The 18,338-nt window shown below is 40.0% G+C and overlaps 1 protein-coding gene across 2 annotated transcripts in view; it reads right to left on the bottom strand.

Annotated features, from left to right (window-relative positions):
* Positions 1 to 18,338, bottom strand: part of MCTP1 (multiple C2 and transmembrane domain containing 1) — a 3,344,116-nt gene that overhangs the window by 1,592,398 nt on the left and 1,733,380 nt on the right. For both annotated transcript variants that reach the window (XM_044064134.1, XM_044064133.1), the window contains exon 8: positions 6,315 to 6,445. In XM_044064134.1, the coding sequence (XP_043920069.1) occupies positions 6,315 to 6,445 (131 nt within the window). The remainder of the gene's footprint in view (positions 1 to 6,314; positions 6,446 to 18,338) is intronic.

Here is an 18,338-nt window from a genome sequence, read left to right as displayed (position 1 = left end):
GTCTTTATAGTCAGCGTTTTCTGTTTTCAAATATGAAGGACAGAGCTCATCATCAGCCACACCCAACACTGAAAGTACTGCAGACTTTGCTGAAACACAAGATGTTATCACCAAAGTGAGCTGGCCAGGATCAGGCAATTATACTGAAAAGGATACGTGTGAAACTCCATAAATTTGAAGGCAACAGATAGTGGAGTCAGAGAAGGGATGAACGTTCGGGGTTTAATACAAAATCTAAATGGTAAGGAGGTGAAATGGCAAATCTTTAATAAAATCCCTTTCCTTCCTCTATTAAATTTACTTGTGCTGTGTCATTGTCCAACATTTACTGAATTGAAGACAAAGCATAGTAGATTTGGTCTTTTGTAGTAGTATCAAAAGACCTTAGAACATAATGGTGTTATTGCCTCTCTAGCCCATTTCGTTGAAGTTACCCAAAACACTGCATTAAAAAATGGTTACGTTTTCCTCCTAGGGGACTGAGCAAGAATTCAAGGTGAAAGTAATTATGGCCTTTGCTCATTGATAGTTGTTTCAGAGGCTATCCTGCAGAATATTGCTATGCTATTGCTATGGTTGCTGATGTTTGAACTTGTAGGCCTTGTATTTATTTTCATACTGTCTCTTTTGCAACTATTGTTGCCTGCATTGTTTCTGATACAAAGGCCAGTAAGTGGTGAAAATTTTACAGTACTTCCGAACTGGTGGACAGAATATCTGATTAATGCTTATTGTGGTTTATCATTCTCTTTTAGCCCTTCTGAAGTGGGATGACATAAAAAGGTCTGATCTAAAGAACCATCTAGATGGTGACCATTGGCACCATCAGGGAAAGGCTGGGTTGACAGCCTTGTATGTCTTCATAAAGCTGAACTAGTTCCAGCAACTTGAAAGTTGATATATACAGTATCATACTCACACTTAATGTGAACCAGTCTAGTCTACTGTTTGTGTTGGTGTGGATATTGTGTCCCTGAGGGAAAAAGACATTAATAATGCCTTAAGCAAGGTTATTAGTTCATTTTAGAATCCCTGGCTGGTAGCACACCACTTTTCTTTTGTAGTTAATGTCCCTAATGATTAGGATAGCTGATGTGTAAATCCCCCTAACAAACTGGTTTTGGATCCTACTGTCATTGTCATTTAGTACAGCATAAAGAGCCATTGTTTTCTTAGGTCCCTACTTGACAGTTAAGTTAATGCCTGCTAAATCAGGCACAGGGCTCTTATATAGCTGTTTAAACAGCTTCTGGACCCTGTATAATCTGACTGGCTATTAAGCAGGTTTAGCAGCATAGGCTCTTAGGTAAGTACTAAGCTAGCTGTCCTTGCAGGCCATTTTAAGCCTAGCCAATTTCCTTTTCAATGGTAAGAATCATACCCTGTACCTTGTGTCTGTGAGGTAAACACCTTAGCCATTATACTAACCCCCAACCTAAACTGAGAATCAAGCTCTTGGGACAGGTCAAAGTATAATTCTCAGAAGATGCAATTATATGAAGTAGAATTATCATTTTATGTGCATTGAGCTTCAGCAACACATGTTTTCCTCTGAGATGGTACATTTTGATATTTAAAATGTTTTTCCATTTTATTTAGTGTCTCATTAAATTGGGGACAACTAGATCAACAATAAACGTTATTTCTAGAGTTCATAACTACAACAAGTGGGAATATAATCTGATCTAAGTCAGTGTTTCTTTATCCTCCTCACAACAATGGAAGACTTTTTGTATTTACTGTGGAGACAGTCTGTAATGCAGATGGCTTCTTATTGTTGCTGAAGTCTGTGTTGACTTCTACAAGAAAGCAAAATGTTTTCACTCTGCAGCAGCCACAAAAGAAATTTCTGATTCCTAGCAGATTAATATCTGATCACCAGATGCCTAGTACTGGGTTCCCTAACAGTGACCGTCTGCTTCCACTTTAGCAAAGTCACTGGAAAAAAAGAAACATCTGGACCCACAGGCACACAAAAAAACAAAAAAGAGAAAATCAATCAGCAAATATGTGGCAGAAACATTGGTAGGTTAGCTCAAAAGCAGAAATCAGAACAGATGGAGACTTAAGTTTTGAACAGGATACCTGGGAAGTGTCATTAATTGTGAAAGATCCCATTCTATCCTCTTAAAAAATTCCAGCAATGGATGACATTTTTTAATGGTAATCAAAGTAGCCTACCCCTGTGTTGCTGCCTCTTTCAAAAACAGTGAGGTTGTAGAGGCAATACACATTTCACATATTGTCATTTGCAGAGTAAGTGCACAAGTTTTAATTCATCTAAGTGATGAAAGAGAAGCAATATCACTCAGTAGAAGATGGCTGGGTGCCCCTACTACCAGCACCTAGACCTGTACAGAGCAAGACCTGGCTCCCGTGCAAACAAATGCAAGCCATCTTGGAGTATACTGATACAGGCTCAACAGTGTTCAGTCTTTACATTTTACGAGAGGGACAATCTCCAATATTTGCATTACTGTAAATATTTTGTATTTTGTTTTGTTTATGATGCTAGTCATTCAAATTCAATTAAAATCCCCGTGCTTCCCTTTTTACATTGGAAGCTTTTTTTCTTTACATGCTTGGAAAGATTTTTTGATTAGCAGAGAAGGAACAGAAAAGACCAGTTTCTTATGCTCTAGGAGGTTTGTAAATTCATCATTCTTAGACTTTTTAATTTTTCATCTTATGAATATTCATAAATATCTGCACTTTGATTTCCCCTAAACAGAAAACACTCTTGAGATGAAAGTATTTTGGAAGAATATGATACTTGTGCCTATAAAGCCTATACTCATACTCAGTAGCAAAAAAATGGAACTTCCTACCTCTAACCACCACAAATATTTCTAACCTACTCACCTATAAATGCTCCCTAAAAGAATACTTTACAAAATCTTGGACCTACTCCCATGCCAATCCTAGTTGAACTTAATGACTATACTTCACTCATTGCTTTCATCCTAAATCACACTTCACAATCCTCTCCAGCCTCCTACTCCACTCCTTTTGTTTTCTCGACTACCTAACCTTATCTAATTAATCTCTGCAGACCTTTCCTTACCTCTTTCCTCCCTACTTACCTAAGCTACCTGAAGACACCCTACCCTGCACCCTTCTTATAATCTGCTTCTCTCCATCCTTCTTCCTTCTATGACCATAATATGAACCCTCATACTAAGGCATCACTCAATTTCACCTGACTGTCTCTAATCATGTAATCTCTGATATCTCTTTAAGTATCTTATTAGAATTGTCTCAGGTCTCATTTACCTCATACTAAAGTATGTAACAAATAATACATCTAATGATTTTTTTCTGACATATTTTCTCCAAGTTATTTGTCATTGCACTAACATGCGTTCCATGTTTTTCTCATTACAACATTCCATTACCCCTATGTTTGTAGTATAACATAATACTTTATATATGTAATTGATTTTTGAAAGGTTGTGATTGTGGAGGTTTTCTCCACAGGCCTTCACTGACAATGGGCACTTTCTGGTCCAGTTGTACTTTCCCAGTAAACAAATGTCAAATACATAAATAAATAACAGTGAGAACAACTGGTGTAATTTTCCTCTTGGTGCAAGATTAGGAAGAGTACAAGGCCATACAGAGTGTTATTTTACATAAATAAAGATAACATGAATGATCGTATATTGCACTGCATAAGGCAGATGATTGATGAGTAAAACAAAGCAGACTGTAGACAAAAGAAAATAACTAAGTAGTGCAGCCTGTTGTGGTTTGGGCTACCTGTAGTGACGACCATTTGTAAGGCCTGCACTCAAAGGGACATCTGAAAGCTGAAAAGATCAGGCAGGAGAATTACATGTAGTTTCTAGGCATACAGACCAGCAGACCAGTGAGGCAGAGCCATAGTTATCTAAACTGGCGACCTGTGCCATTCCCTGCAGTGGAACTACTATCAACTTTAAGTTGTGGAGCAATAAAAAGGTCTTCTCATACCTGAAGGCCACAAAAATATCTTTTCTAACAGATAAGGACCAAGGAAGCACTGACTGATTCAGCCCTAACCGAAAATGCAGTATCAGCTTTCATTTCTGAATGACAATACTGCACAAAACTATGCACAGAGCACTGAAGTGCTTCAGACCTGACAGCAAATGCATTACCAGCATTCAGAAACTGAATGCCAACACTGATGATTACCTCCTTGACACTTTGCACACAGGGCAACTGCCACCTTTGCCCTACCTTACCTATGCCACTGCACTGAGGAGCCTCATGAGTTTTTCAATTGCCACACGGCATCCTCTGTTTAAGTGACTTATTTAATGTCAGACAGCAGACAATTGGAGGATAAGGAAACTGAATCCTGGAACACAGAAAAATCTCATAGCTGTTTCTGAACTAATTGTCGGACTTTGATTTCCAAATCTGGCTAATTCACATTCATACAATGAATTTGTGAACATCACATGGTGCTGCAGGTTATAGGTGTGTTATATTTTTTTACAACAAGCTAAATAACATTTACAAGGATTCTGCTTGACTCCCTTTCCCGAAAAGAGTTCACTTAAAGAATTTACAGATTTCTGTAACCCTAAAATATGTTAACAAAACATCTTTTCAAGTTTTTAGTGCATATGTGCATCTGCCAGGTTCTGAACTGTACATGCTGGAGTGAAATGATTAAAACCCCTATTAGTAGTGAGTATCTGGTAACCAGCTGCATACGTACAGTGGTCAGTGTGCACGTCCAGGGTATGCCTGAGTATGTATGGGGTTACCATCATGCAGAGAAGTAGCCTGCTACAGTCATATCCCCACACTACTTTCTATCCAGTTGTGCAGAAATAAAAAAACAAATCTAACAGCATTATGAAATAGGAAGTGATCAGACAGGTGACACCTGTGTCACTGCAGGTCTTCTTCTTCTTTTGGCTGCTCCCATTAGGGGTCGCCACAGCGGATCATCTGTTTCCATTTCTTTCTGACCTCTGCATCTTGCTCTGCCACATCAACCACCTGCATGTCCTCTCTCACCACATCCATAAACCTCATCTTAGGCCTTCCTCTTTTCCTGTTACCTGGCAGCTTCATCCTTAGCATCTTTTTCCCAATATACTCTGCATCCCTCCTCAGCACATGTAAAAACCAACGTAATCTTGCCTCTCTGGCTTTGTCTCCAAACCTTCCAACCTGGGTTGACCCTCTAATATACTTATTCCTAATCCTGTCCACCCTCATCACACCCAGTGCAAATCTTAACATCTTTAACTCTGCCACGTCCAACCCATATAACATAGCTGGTCTCACTACCCTCTTGTAGACCTTCCCTTTCACTCTTACTGGTACTCGTCTGTCACAAATCACTCCTGGCGCTCTTCTCCACCCACTCCATCCTGCCTGTACTCTCTTCTTCACCTCTCTTCCACACTCACCATTACTCTGAACTGTTGATCCCAAGTATTTAAACTCATCCACCTTTGCCACCTCTACTCCCTGTATCCTCACCATTCCTCTGTCATCCCTCTCATTCATACACACATATTCTGTCTTAGTCCTGTTGACATTCACTCCTCTTCTCTCTAGAGCATATTTCCACCTCTCCAGGGTCCCCTCCACCTGTTCCCTACTCTCACTACAGATCACAATGTCATCTGCAAACATCATAGTCCATGTGGACTCCTGACTGATCTCGTCTGTCAACCTGTCCATCACCATTGGTACAGGACTTAAAAAAGGAACAAAGAAACAGGCATTAAGTGACAGACTGTAAGGGGTGTTGCTAATTTTAAAGACCATGGCACAGGCTACTAAATGAAATTTATATTAGTTATCAAAGAGGCTAGCAGCAAGTAAGACCCATAAGTACTGAGGTCATACAGCTCTTTCAGTGTGAAATGAATTCTAAGGCCTGTATTGCCACAGTAAAAGGTTTGTTGCAGCTGCTTTTCAGTCTTCATACTTGTAGCATATAATGTGATGGTGTTGTACAGCAGTCACACTAAAGATCCTCTCCTTTAAATTGTGACAAGTTTAAATTTTCATGGTAATTTTGAATGCAAAATACCAGGTTTGTTTCTCATTTAATTAGTCAAGAAATACGCCAGAAAAAAAAATATTTTTACAAATTAGCTTGAGGAAAACAAATGCAATACCTGAACTATATGGGATGTTTCAGTTAATGAGCAGTCAATAACTTTCTGAGAATTGCAGTTCCAAATGAAAACTCAGTTATTCTTGAACAGAAACAAAAGCTACTGCATATATGCTACGACTTTATGATGTATCATCCTCCCTGAAAATGCCTTCCATTTTTACAGCTTGTAGAGTCTACCAACCTGCCAATAAAGTCATCTCGCTTGCCTGCATCCTTGTCCCACACTGCAATGTCCAGGACACCTCCTTGCTCATCATATAGATGGAAGTCAAACTGTTCTCTCCACTGTGGATTCAATGTTTTTGGCATAGTCTATAAAAGAAAACAGAAGGTATGATTATGTTTTTAAACTTGTTTCTCTGATTTCTAATAAAATACTTCTTTTCTCCTGAAACACTCAAAACACAGCAAAAAATGTCAGAATATTTGAGTAACAGTAAAGGAGTTCAGCAAAGAGACCAGACAATCCCCGCCTGAGTTTCCTGCTGTTGATGAACTTGTCTAAATCTGTGTCAGGGTTTTAAATAAAGCAACTAATGATAAGAGCAACCAACAAGGAAGCTACCTGTCTAGCAGTACCTTTCCCTGTCTGAGAGCTTTTCATGGAAATGTTCTCCTCTCTGGAGTTTGTTGAAGGTATCTAGGTGGGGCACTGTGATATCTACAATAGCCATCAGAGACCTAAAGCTGCACAGATTTTAGAACAGAAGTTAAACCTGACTTGGCTATCTTAGTCATAGATTTTAGATATTCTTACATCGTCTGAGATATTAGAAAAGGTTCACTATTTATTGAGATTACTTTGAACAAATCATTAAAACTGCAAATATTTTTATCATCTTTCTTGAGGAACAGTGCCTATTATCTCTGGATTCTACTTATAGTATCAGTTTTATAAGTTTCTGACTGGGAATTTAACTCACACAGTTAAGGTTATGGATTAAAGTAAGATTAATCTTGTAATCCTTTGCTTAATTTTTCCAGTTTCCACTTGCAAAGAATCAAGTATAACAACTCATTTAATCAGACAAGACGCCTGGCTTACTACAGAAAGGCATTTGTGACGAATGCATTTACCTGGTTAACAAACAAAAGCAGATGACTGTTACTGGAATTTTTCTTTTTAATTAGAAAACACATCTTTTCTGAGTCAGGATTTTCATTGTTTTAAATTATATGGGCAACTTTTTTATTTTAACTAGGTCAAATAACGATGCCAACTACAATTAGTGGAAAGTATGTAGAATAACTGTCTGCAGCTTTTCTTTGTTTCTGCACGACTTATCTACTGATGCATACATTTCTGCTTCCTCTCAAAAGCACACTGGTTGGCTACTAAAAAAAAATAAAAAAAAAAACAAATAAAAAATAAATATGGGTTCACACTTAATGTATGAATGATATTTTGGTTGAAATGTTAAATATAAAACTAATTTGGTCGATTTGCAATTCATTGAATGGGAAACTATAGAGAATTGGACTAACTCTGAGATTGGCTGCAGAGTAAGACTTAGGGTATATTCCCTTTTCCCAGTGCTGCGCAATCTCAGAGTTGGTACATATAAGTGGCAGGAGGGGTATGATGGCTACAGCTTCCTGTTTTGTTCCTTGCCCCTTGCAAAAAAAGTTTTTGCTTCTGTTTTACTGGGAATCATTTTTTTTATTTAACTTGCTCCTGCAGCTTATGTTTTTGCTGAAAAAAGTCCAAGGACAAATTAAATCCCACTTACCCAGTTAAACGAATGTAATTAAAATTAGTATATTGTCACGGTCAAAATGCACAGCAAGAAGTTGTTCATTACTTATGATACTAACACATAAATTAAAACAAAGTGTATACTGCTGCATATACACATGGCTGAATTTGCATTCCAGAGGTCATTCCAGGGGAGATAAAGTTATTTGAAAGAAGCATTGTGATTCCTCTGTTTAAGAATGAAATCAGTCTACCAAGCACAGCCTTCCCACTTACACGATAACATGTGAATAGCAGTTACAGACTAATGTAGTTAAAAGTTTTGACAATATTTATGAGCTGAGCACTTAACAAATTGACAATAACTACATCTTCTAGAGCTGATTTCTGTTTACTGAAGTTTGTTTCATATTCTGGTATATCAGTAGCACATCCACAGCTACATTTCTAATCCTGCCACACATAAACTTAACATGCTAAGCTTGCCATCTTGATGTGGCCCTCTTAAAAAATCTATGACTGTAAGTTTGTGTTCTCACATCTTCCTGTATTTCTAATACTAAATGGATGACTGAGAAGTCCATTTCCAGAGCAGGCATCTGACTTCACTTTCTAGAAGTGGCACTCTAGTGCAAGAACTGCTTGGGAGTGACAGTACTACTGATGTGCCATGTTTTGGATAACACACTAAATTTAGATCCAGTGTGGATGAACTTGTGTTCACATCCAGAGGGATGTTAATGATTCCATCTCACTCTTCTGATGAGTAAGGTGTGCTTTTATTAAAAAGGAAGCAGCAGCATTTAAAACAAGCTGCCACATGGGAACAATACATTAGTATTTACTACTTCATATTTAAACAATAAAGAAAATTACCTATCTGGCTTTATGACTTTTGATATTTTAATGTGGAGACATGCGTGAGTGGGTGTACCTTCGTTGAAGGTTGTACGTCAGGGCTGGCAACTCGGTACATAAAAATCTACTGCCAATCATTAGCGGACCGGAGTTCCGCTGTGGCGACCCCTAACCAGGAAAGGCCGAAAGATACAACAACAACTGACGTTGTGTAAAAAGGTTAAACATTGCAACCATTTCATATTTTTCTACTATACAGAAAGGAGAAAGAGAGTCTTTAAGCGCCTCCATTTTGATTTTTTTTTGATCATACTACTTTATGTACTTGATTTAAGTTGTTTTGACATTTAACTGCATTTATTTAAACTGTATTTGCATTAATATTGCTACACACTCAAGTGTGCTAACTTGCACTGCATTTAAAGTATTTATATTACTGTTGTAACAGTTTTTTCTACAAAAAAAAAGTTCTAAGCTTGTTTCCTGCCTTTCCTGTTACTAGAGTAGTCCATATACCGATTTGCTGTATCCAGGACTGTTTGGTAAGTTTCTGAGTTCCCCAGACCTTTCTGTGTTAGAGGGAAGCCTTCCAGCTTATCAGTGGGAGTGGTAAGCACTAGGTAGACTATGTAGCACAAGAGGTTTCTGGCTCTGAAATTGTAGTTTATTGGCTGTTTGGACAGTTTTTCTATCCCTTTCAACTTTCTGGTTTACTTTCTGGTTTAAAAGCCCGTGTTTGCACGGGTTTGGACTTGTTTAAGCTCTGCAGATCCTGTTTTGGCATCCTGCAGACTACAAGAGTAACAGAAAGGAGACTACAAGAGCAACAGAAAGGAGAAAGAGAGACTTTAAGTCCCTCCATTTTGATTTTTTTCTGATTATACTGTTTTCTGCACTCGATTTAATCATTTTTTTCATTTAACTGCATTTATTTTAACTGTATTTGCTTTAATATTGCTACACACTCAAGTGTGCTAGCATGCACTGCATTTAAAGTATTTTATTACTGTTTTAACTAGTTTTGTTGCAAAAAAAAAGTTCTAAGCTTGTTTCCTGCCACTAGAGTAGTCCAGATACAGATTTGCTGTATCCAGAACTGTTTTGTAAGTTTCCAAGTTTCCCAGACGTTTCTGTGTTAGAGGGAAGCCTTCCAGCTTATCAGTGGGAGTGATGAGCACTAGGTAGCCAATCTACCACAAGAGGAGTGGTTTCTGGCTTTGAAATTGTAGTTTATTGGCTGTTTGGGCAGTTTTTCTATTCCTTTCAACTTTCTGGTTTAAAAGTGATAAATTATTACTGGTGCCACAAAGTCTGCTCTTCAAGTTTTCCCTTAGATCTTGCTAGTTCTCTTCTGTCTTGCACTTTAATTAGCTTGTTCACCTAGCACTTCATCAGGCTTTTTGTAGCAATTATTGTAGCACACATAAGTGCTATCAGCACTCGATGTCCTATAAGGAAACAGCTCCAGTACATAGTAATGATGACCATCCCTCCCTGGCATGTCTAAAGGTCAGTTCCCTGTGCTTTCTCCTATTAATCTGGTGAACTTAGGCATTTTTTTCCTGTTACAGTGGTGAATTTGTCATTTGAACCTTGCCTAAAAAAGGCTCTATAGGGGTGACAAGACCTTTAGCCAGTATCCGGAATTCCAGGGGTGACAGATGAAGGCCATCTCTGGCAAAGCATCGTGGTCTGTCGACCATGTCATCCAAGGCAGACGGATACTGGATCCCCTTAGAATGACACCAGAAGCTTAGCCAATTGTTGAAGTCAATCATTTTGTCCTTGTACTGCGGTATCATTCTGGGTGATGGCAGGATGCTACTCAGGGCTACCTGCCTGGGCTACAAGATTGGAGAGTTCTTCCATGTCTCTTTTCATGTAGTCTAGGGAGGTATGTCTCAGGTCATTCACACCAACATGGACAATGACAGAGTCTTATTTGTACTTGTTGGGGAGTGACCTGAGTGTGTGGGTTATGTGGCGGACCCTGGCACCCGACAGGCAGCTGACAGTAACCTTCTCCTTGTTTAGCCTGGTGAGTGGGACATCAGTGTGCCTGACTATAGAGTCACCTATGACTAGTGTGCTGGGTACGTTGTTTTGCCTTATGGGCTATGGTTGAGTGGCACACTGAGTTTGTGGGCTATGTGTCATTTGGGTTGTGTTGGGAGGTGGAGGTTGCTTGCGTTTCTGCTTTGGAGGTCTCTGTTGCTTAAGCAGATTATTACTGAGAGCCTCCGTGAATGTTTTTGTGTTTCTATGTGTGAATTTTGGTGGTGTAGGTTTAGTGGGACTATGTGATGAGTGTGATGTGGTGCTAGTGTTTACCTTCTCCTCTTGACTGTCAAGTTCAGTCTTGGTTGGAGAGAGCTTTATCTCCAGTTTGGCTAGATAAGTGCACCTCTCACAGGTTGTAGTGTTGGGTGGTAGGAGGAGAGGGTTGTCTGTGTACATGAGGCAATTGCTACATTGCCCCAAGATACCCAGATTCACCAGATAGACAGGAGAGAACACTGGGAGCTGACCATTGGACATGTCTGAATAAAAAAACTACTTTCCTCTAGACAAATGAGGAAAGTGAGTATAGGAGCTGTTTTTCTCTAAGCAAATGAGGAAAGTAAGTACAAAAACTGTTTTCCTCTAGGTAAAGAGGAAGGTTGAGTGCTGTAGCAATTTGTAGCTTATTTAGTGCTTACAACAAGTTCTAAACAAGTGCTGAGCACGAATAAGCAAATTCAAGTGCTAAAACTAAGAATCTGGACCACTGATAAGCTAGAAGGCTTCCCTCCAACACAGAAAGGCTTGGCGGGTTCAGAAGCTTACAAGCAGTCCTGGATACAGCAGATATGTATGTGAATTAGACTAGGTACAGGAAAGATGGGAAACAAGCGCAAATGTGGGCTTTTAAACCAGTACGTTGAAAGAGATGGAAAAACTGCCAAACGGCCAATAAACTACAATTTCTGGGCCAGAAACCACTCTTGTGGTAGATAGCCTACCTAGTGCTTACCACTCCCACTGATAAGCTAGAAGTCTTCCCTCCAACACAGAAAGGCTTTGGGGACTCAGAAGCTTACAAATAGTCCTGGTTACAGCAAATCTGTATCTGGACTAGACTAGTTACAGTAAAGGCATTAAACTAGCTTAGAATTTTTTTTTTTTTTTTTGGAAAGTGGAAAGGGAGAAGCAAAAGATAATTCAAAATTAAGGACCTAAGTTGCTTCCCCATCACAAATGTTCTCTCTGTATTAGGTAGAATGAGCTAGTGACACAAGACTGGAATAGACCTGGGATAGAGCTGAACAGATGGGACTGGTGGGAGTGTTTGACGTCAAAATATGATCTCACTGTACTCTGTTGAGTGAGCAAATGAGATAGACCCAGGAGGAGTGTTCAAACACAGATTTACAGGAGGGGCGGGTAACTCCAAAGCCACCAACTGGAGAGAGAGGGAGGGAGAGAGACAGAGACAGAGAGAGAGAGAGAGAGAGAGAGAGAGAGAGAGAGAGAGAGAGAGAGAGAGAGAGAGAGAGAGAGAGAGAGAGAGAGAGAGACCACAGTATTCTATGAAACAATTAAACAGAAAAATAAATAACTACAGAGAGACACAGACCACAATATTCAATGAAACAATTAACTATAGTATCATTCATTATTTCCTAACTGAAGTCTTTAATAATTTGCTATTAAATTGCCAGAAAACCACCATTTTGTGAACATGTACCAAACTATGGGAAAATGTGGACACCTTGTTAAAATCTGCACAGCTGAGAGGTACGCTCAGATCAAAGACATGCAATCCCCACACACCCTCAACAAATACAGGGCAGCTCCCACTTTAACTGCTCATGAGCGGCAACCAATATTCACGACTGCTCCAAAAGCCGAAAAGAAGTTTTTTTTTTTCACTTAATTTTATCACGTGGATGATTATTATATAGAAAACACATCTACCTGTTCGCTTCAAATGGTAATCAACATTTTACTCTACAGACCCATTCTTAGAAGATGACCACAAAGCAAATGCAATGAAAGGTCTATTTTGTAGCATGGCTTATAATCACAGGGGATTCTGAATACATTACTTAGTAAAAAACAATATACAAACACAACTGCATATTAGAGAGTGGCATTATTTCTTTAATGTAATGTATCTTAAAAAAAAGAAATCTCAGTATCAATATTTCAAGTGACTTTTTTGTCTTTAGATTTCCAGTCATTTCAGTGCATATTGATCTTCAAAGCAAGACAACTGGCCAAATCACAACAGCAGGTTAACAAGGCAGCTAACAAGGTACGGCCTGTAAAATACACTCTCCCCAAAAGCCTGTACCTCCATCTTTTTGCCTTTCTCTTCCTTGGTGTCATGAGAAACACTGGAAACTGTGAGGCAGGAAATCAGATAACTAAAGAAGCACCTACTTCGATGACTGCACCAACAACACAGTGACCGAAAAACCCAACGAAAACGTTTTTTTCTACCGATGCCTCCAAATACCCTGACATGAAGCACTCTGAGTGTGCTATAGAGGAATTCTTGTACCACACATGCGCAGGGGCATCTAGTAACACAACATCTCCCAGCCCACGAAAACCACTTGCAGGTTAAATGGAGCCACACAATACAGAGCCCTGTCACCACTAACTACTTTGCCAGGCAAGGAGTTTGAAAACAGCCCGCGACTCAGGGAATTCTACTGAAACCCTATCACCACCAATGACTACCCTTTTTTTTTTTTGAGTTAGAAACAAAAATCAGAAAACAAGCGGCCCACTGTGTACTAGGCGCATAATGCCCTACCAAGCCTCTATCATCCAGCCGACTTAGATATATGTATATATATATATATATATATATATATATATATATATATATATATATTACATTACCATGGTATATCATTATTATATAGTTCTACCACAGAGCTCCCTCCCAGAATACAACTACCAAAGTACCCATTCCACTGCCAAAATTCTCAAACCCCCCATGCTTTAATACTAACCAACTAGGAAAGCAGAAAGAATAAATTAACCTTATCCACTTTGCTCCCTGCACACATTATTAATCCAAGGCCTACCTGATCCCTTAATAGCAACACGGTTATCATGTACATAAACCTGCACTGTAGCAAGTTCACACCAAAATGTGATTGCTTACCCAGCTACACTTGTCTAAACCCCTTAAGCCCCTCCCCACCCTTATCTCATTTCCTCTCAATCATCCCTCCCTCCATTTAACCCCCACTACTATTTCAATCTAACCCCACTTGAAGATGTCCCGGGACAACTTGGTTTGTTGCCAAATTTAATTTGGAGAGAAACATAACCATTCAACCCATAGTCTTGATGTGCTCTAAATATCCATCTCAACCCTGGCTATTCTGTAGCATTGGTCAAATCCCCTCTCCTAACACTAAGTGGTATAACTTCTAACACCAAGAACATAAAAATATGTTTCTCGCCTTTCTCTATCATGTGTTTGGCAATGGCACTGTAGGTTAAACCCCTACGTGCACAGTACAGATGGTCTCTCATTCTCTCCCATAGATGCCTATTTGTTTTACCTTTGTAAAACTGATTACAGACTGTGCATAGGGCAACATACACTAAGTTCTTTGTATTACAGTCAGCCTTTGCCCTAACTTTACATGTTCTGCCAGTGTGTGGATGTACAAATATTGCTGACTCATTGATTAAATGACAAAAAGAGCAAGCTCCACACTTCCTTGTGCCAACTACCCCTGTGTTATCTAATGTCTCTCCACCATTCCTAGGATAACAAAGTTTACGTTTCAAAGACTGTTTATTCTTGAAATCAAAATGTGGACTGGGCCCCACCAACTGGGCTATAGCTGGTTCCACTTGTAACATATGACAGTGGTTCCGTATTATATTCCTAACACCCCGATCATCTGTAGAATAGGTAAATGAAAACATTTTCCCTTTACTTAAGCTATCACAATTACATGTACAGAGTAATGAAAAATAGGGTTTTCCCAGTCTATTCCTGCCCCTTTTAACTTCATCATGTACTAATGTAATTTCCATTTCCTTACAACCTCTTATTAAAAACTCCTTCTTAACTATGTCTAACCTCTCTTCTAGTTCACAATCACGAGTAGTGAGCCTGCTGTTCCTTAATGTTTGTCCCTTCAAAATATTTTTAAAGACATGCTTGGGATGCATGCTTTCATGATGTAAATAAATTGGGAAATAGCATTCCTTTCGATATAATCGAGTACACAAGATCCCAGTATCGTCCCTAATAATCTGGACATCCAAAAATTCAATGCAGGAATCTGAAATAGTAAACGTAAATTCTAGAAAGCTACAACTTGTACTTAAATAATTCACAAAAGCACTTAGTTCTGTCTTTGTTCCCTGCCAAAGCAGGAAAAGTTAGTCAACAAATCTACAATAAAAAGAAACAAGTTCCCTTATAAGCTGTGAACCTAATAGGTGTTTCTCCTCCCAGCAGGTCATGACCAAATTGGCATAGCTGTTGGCACATGATGTGCCCATAGCTATGCCATAGGTTTGCCTATAGTAAATATTATCAAACACGAACACATTATATTCTAGCACTAGTTCCAAACAATAGCAGATGAAATCTGTTTAGTTGCTAATACACTTTTATCAAGCAGGACACTTCTAACCAACTGAATCCCTTCTAAATGGGGTATTGCTGTAAATAGCAATTTCACATGTAAAGTCACCATAAATTGAGTCTTTACTAATGTTTCACCTTGTGTAAACATAAAAAGATCTTGCAAAAATTGTTTAGTATCTCTAAGTACTATGTCACATTTATCAAGAAAAGGTCTGATTTGTTTTTCTACATATATAGACAAGGGTTCAGTTAACCATCCCCCTCCCACCCCAGTAGGTCTGAAGGGGGGCGTCAGCAGATTTTTATGTACTTTAGGCATTCCATTTGTCAGGGTATCAAGGGATTTTCAACCCCAAAGTACTGAAAAAGTTCCTTTGACATAAGGCCTATATTTAAACACTCTGTTAATGTCCTCAGCATCTCTTCCTGCAGCCATTCTATATCAAATAAACTCACAGGACTATATGTTTTCTCATCTAATAACATAGCATTCATGGTGTCAAAATAATAAGCTTTATCCATAACAACCACTGAGCCACCCTTGTTTGCTGGTCTAATCACTATATTAGGTTCTTTTTGAAAAGACGACAGTTACTCTCATTCATCAAAAGTTAAATTATTATAACTCTGCTTCCCATTTCCAACACATGTGAGAGATGCAACCATATAGCCAAACTGGAGGCTAAGCTCTCTCAACTCAGTACTGGCATAACCAGTCAGGAGGAGAAGGAAACCACACTCACTACAATTCTAGTCTCACATAGACCTACCATGACAGCAAACCAAACACATAATCACACAAAAACATACTCGGAGGCTCTAAATAAAGATCTGCCGAAGCAGCAGAGACCTCCAAAGCAGACACCCAAGCAGCCGCTACCCCAAAACAAAACACATGCAACACACATCTCACAAAGCCAGTGTGCCAAACAGTCACAGCCCTTAAGACTAAACAACACACCTGATACACTTGTAATAGGTGACTCTATCGTCAGGCACACTGACGTCCCGCTCACCAGGCTGAACAAGGAGTGGGTCACGGTGAGCAGCCTGTCGGGCACTAGGATCCGCCACATAACACAAGCACTCAGGTCACTCCAAGGCAAGTACAAATTTGACTCAGTCATTGTCCATGCTGGTGTGAATGACCTGAGACGTACCTCCCTGGACTACATGAAAAGAGACATAAAGGAGCTCTATGAGCATGTAGCCCAGGCCGGTATGACCCTGACCTTGAGTAGCATCTTACCCTCACCAAGAATGATGCCACAATATGAAGACAAGATGATCAATTTCAACAATTGGCTTAAGTACTGGTGTCATTCAAAGGGGATCCAATGCCTGTCAGCTTGGGATGATATGCTCGACAAGCCACGATGCTTAGGGACGGCTTGCACCTGTCACCCCTGGGCTTTCGGATATTGGCAAAGGCTCCTGCTACCCCCATAGTGCCTTTTTTAGGCAAGGCTCAAAAGAAAAACCCACCTCCATAGGTATCACAAGGGATAAGAAATTAAGAGTAATGCTACTCAATGCCAGAAGTCTAAACCTCAAGATGCACGCACTCGAAACTCTCCTTAGCATGGAGAACATCGATATCTGTGCAGTAACAGAAACCTGGTTCAGGGCTCCCGAGAGCACCCCAGCACTACCAGGTTATACCTCATACCATGCTTTTCGGCCCCAAAACTTGGACCGAACCACAAAAGGAGGGGGAGTATCGATATTCATCAAAGATACCCACACCTCCAGGTTGGTGGCAAAGCACGAAGCATCAGAGTCTATCCATGTGCAACTAACAGTGGGTAAAACTGCCTTCCAGTTTATAGCCTGCTACAGACCACCCTCCCAAACCCAGGAACCCCACTCAGCCTTCCTGAGAACACTGGAAAATATGAAGGTCTCTCCAAACACCATTATATTGGGCGACTTCAACTACCCAAACATAGACTGGGAGCATTACTCTAGCTCCAACACCCTAGCCCAAAGGTTCCTAGAATTTATAAACTCAAATGCTATGGAACAACTTGTTACCACTCCCACAAGAGGGGAAAACATACTGGACCTGATCATCACCAACATGGGGACTCTATGCTCCAGACCAGAAGTGTATCCCTCACTGGTAAGATCAGACCATAAACTAATCTCACTGGATATTCACATCCCGACCCCACCCCCTGCCCAGAAAACCACAGTGAAAAACTTCTCTAAAGCAAATTTCACACTCCTCAAAACTGAGGTGGAATCCTTCAAAGCCCCTGGGCCTGTGGAAAATACAGCCCAGACCGCAGAATCCTTTATAAATGCATTCTATGAACACCTTCAGGAATGCATGGATCATGCGATCCCAAATAAAACCAAGATCCAATCCTCCAAAGGCAGGCGTCCTGTCTGGTGGACCCCAGCCATAAACAAACTATACAATAGAAGGAGGAAGCTACTAAATGATAGAGCAAAATCCCAAAAAGGGAAGGCATCACTGATCAGTATTAGCAAAAAACTACGGGCACGCATAAAATTGTCTAAGGCCAGCTTCGAGAAAAATTGCACAGGACACTAAGGATAATCACAAGGCTTTCTTTAGTTATGTTAGGAACCTGGGTGGTAATTCCCAGATATGCTCAGAATTAGTCCAAAATGACAAAAATACACGAACCCACAGACATTGCCAACATCCTAGCTGACAGGTTCAGCGCAAACTTCCCCTCCCCACCAAAAGGGTAAATATCTATCCCAGCAGAGTGCGGCCCCTGACATCTCAGATGCTCAGGTAAGAGCCGCCTCTCCAAAGCAAAAACACAGCATCAATGGGACCAGATGGTGTCCCGGCTGCGCCCTACATGAACTCCAAGAAGAGCTAAACCCAAACATAAAACTACTGTTCAATCTCAGCCTTACTACAGGATATGTGCCCAAAGAGTGGCGTACAGCAACAGTGGTCCCTCTCCATAAAGGTGGTGCCTCAACGGATCCTGGAAACTATCGCCCCATAAGCCTGACTAGCTTGGTCTGCAAAGCTATGGAAAGGATCATCATGG

The sequence above is a fragment of the Protopterus annectens genome, chromosome 2.part2, assembly GCF_019279795.1.
Source record: "Protopterus annectens isolate FY-2018-M chromosome 2.part2, PAN1.0, whole genome shotgun sequence".
In the NCBI taxonomy this organism is placed as follows: domain Eukaryota; kingdom Metazoa; phylum Chordata; order Ceratodontiformes; family Protopteridae; genus Protopterus; species Protopterus annectens.
This window is presented reverse-complemented; position numbering and strand designations above follow the sequence as displayed.